This window comes from Daktulosphaira vitifoliae, unplaced genomic scaffold, assembly GCF_025091365.1.
Source record: "Daktulosphaira vitifoliae isolate Bord-2020 unplaced genomic scaffold, ASM2509136v1 Scaffold_5, whole genome shotgun sequence".
Classification (NCBI taxonomy): Eukaryota; Metazoa; Arthropoda; class Insecta; order Hemiptera; family Phylloxeridae; genus Daktulosphaira; species Daktulosphaira vitifoliae.
In genome coordinates, this window is record NW_026099576.1 from 18,339,651 (window position 1) to 18,341,823 (window position 2,173).

At 45.1% G+C, this 2,173-nt stretch overlaps 1 protein-coding gene across 1 annotated transcript; it reads left to right on the forward strand.

Annotated features, from left to right (window-relative positions):
- The first annotated feature begins 447 nt into the window (after positions 1 to 447).
- On the forward strand, positions 448 to 1,299 carry LOC126908222 (uncharacterized). Its single transcript, XM_050690134.1, has one exon. It carries the CDS (start codon positions 448 to 450, stop codon positions 1,297 to 1,299), a length of 852 nt encoding a protein of 283 aa, XP_050546091.1.
- Positions 1,300 to 2,173: the final 874 nt, after the last annotated feature.

Sequence of the window (2,173 nt, forward strand, 5' to 3'; positions counted from 1 at the left end):
CTGACAACAATTCATCTCTTCATTTGGAGAAGGTACTAGTGCCAGGATCTTCAGCCTATATTTATTGCGACACGTCAACGGGACGCCCACGACCATTTTTGCCACAACGATTCCGGCGTCACGCATTTGATCAGTTACATAACCTTAGTCACCCCGGTGCACGCGCAACAGCTCATTTAGTTTCAGAACGATTTGTGTGGCCAGCAATGAAAAAGGATTGCCGTTCCTGGGCACGTGCCTGTGTCCACTGTCAGCGATCGAAAATAAGCCGACACGTCTCAGCCCCACTGGGAAACTTTGAAACACCTTCACGCCGATTCAAACATGTTCATGTCGATATCATCGGTCCATTGCCGCCATCACAGTCCTTTAGGTACTGTCTGACGGTAATCGACCGTTTCACCCGTTGGCCGGAGGTGTATCCACTCGAACGTATAACAGCAGATGATGTCACTANCACTCGAACGTATAACAGCAGATTATGTCACTAAGGGTTTCCTCAATTGCTGGATTTCACGCTTCGGAGTACCTCAATACGTTACGACTGACCGTGGTACTCAGTTTGTTTCAGCTACTTTAAAAACTTTAGCAAAACGTTTTGGTTTTACGCTTCGCCCCACTACCAGTTGGCATCCTGCTGCAAACGGATTCGTCGAACGAATGCACCGACAACTAAAGGCAGCCATCATGGCCCACGCAAAAGACTCGTGGACTGAGTCACTGCCTATCGTGCTTCTCGGAATACGTTCTGCGTTTAAGGAAGACTTAAAAGCCACGTCTGCGGAACTTGTTTATGGTGAGCCTCTTAATCTTCCTGGTGATTTCTTCACAGACAATCAAGATAATAGCAGTACGAACGACCCTACTAGCTTACTAGATCGTCTTCGCAGTGTTATGAATAAAATCCGTCCAGTACCTGCATCTCGCCACTCAAATCCACGATCATTTGTTTTTGCGGGCCTTAAGGACTGTTCACACGTATTTCTCAGGGAGGGAGGTGTCCGAGCAGCACTTCAACCGCCATATCAAGGTCCCTACGAAGTAATTGCCCGAAATGACAAAACGTTCACAATAAAAGTTCGAAATCAACCAGTTACGGTGACGATTGATAGAGTAAAACCTGCCTACCTCATGGTGAACGAAAGCACAACCGATAGCCAGGCACATGCTCCACCAGCGACTGCCCCGAATACGCCCAAACAAAAACAACCGCCTAATACCGATCCATCAACACAGCCAGTGCGAACAACTCGCTCAGGCCGCCGAGTCAGATTCCCGGACATTTTTGACCCTAGCTAACTCCACTCCGTAGGGGGTGGTGTGGCGGTCGAATGTTCTAGAATGTTCAGCCGCCGCCGCCTCTAGAAGATTCCTCTGACTATTTAAGGGCAAGATCGTCGCTCCAGTCAATCAATCGATCAGTCAATCACTTACGCACTCTGTCTGAAACGCGCTTCGTCTCTCGCTGTTATTTGTTAGTTCGTTGTAATATAGTATAGTTGTTATTAAATCGTAAAAGTGTTTATTACTTCTATATATTACACCTCGCTACACATCCAAGGAAAGCAGCAAGCGTGCAACGTGGAAGTAGTGACGAAAAATGACAATACGGCAATCATCCCCCGTAATCGGAATGAATACACTATATATCTCTTAATGAGAATATAGCGTATTAATATATAAGTTTTAATAGTAATTAAAATATATATATNTAATATATATTTTTAATAGTAATTTAAATATATATATATACATGTAAAGCTACTTAAGTACGTAAACGTATCATGCACGAGGTATAGCCGTGTTTTGTGGGCGGGCGTGGCGGGGGGAACGTTATACACGAGGTACATACGGCGGCAGCGGCGTCGGCTGTAGGAATATATAAATGAATATTAACATATACGTATATATAAATATTAATATATATATGTATATATAAATAAATATTAGCGGCGATGGTAAGAATATATAATCTTCACATAATATCTCGGCACTTTCGCTGGCGTCGACGACGCGATGTCCGGCGTGATCCTCGGGCGTCAAAAGGTTAGCAGCGTAGATGATGATGGAGCGCGAGTGCGGGTCGGTTTGTTGACGTTGTCACTTTGACAATGGGAAGAAGACTATGGTATCATTAGCGGCGGTATGTCGTCGGCCGTGCCGCACTTGCTGG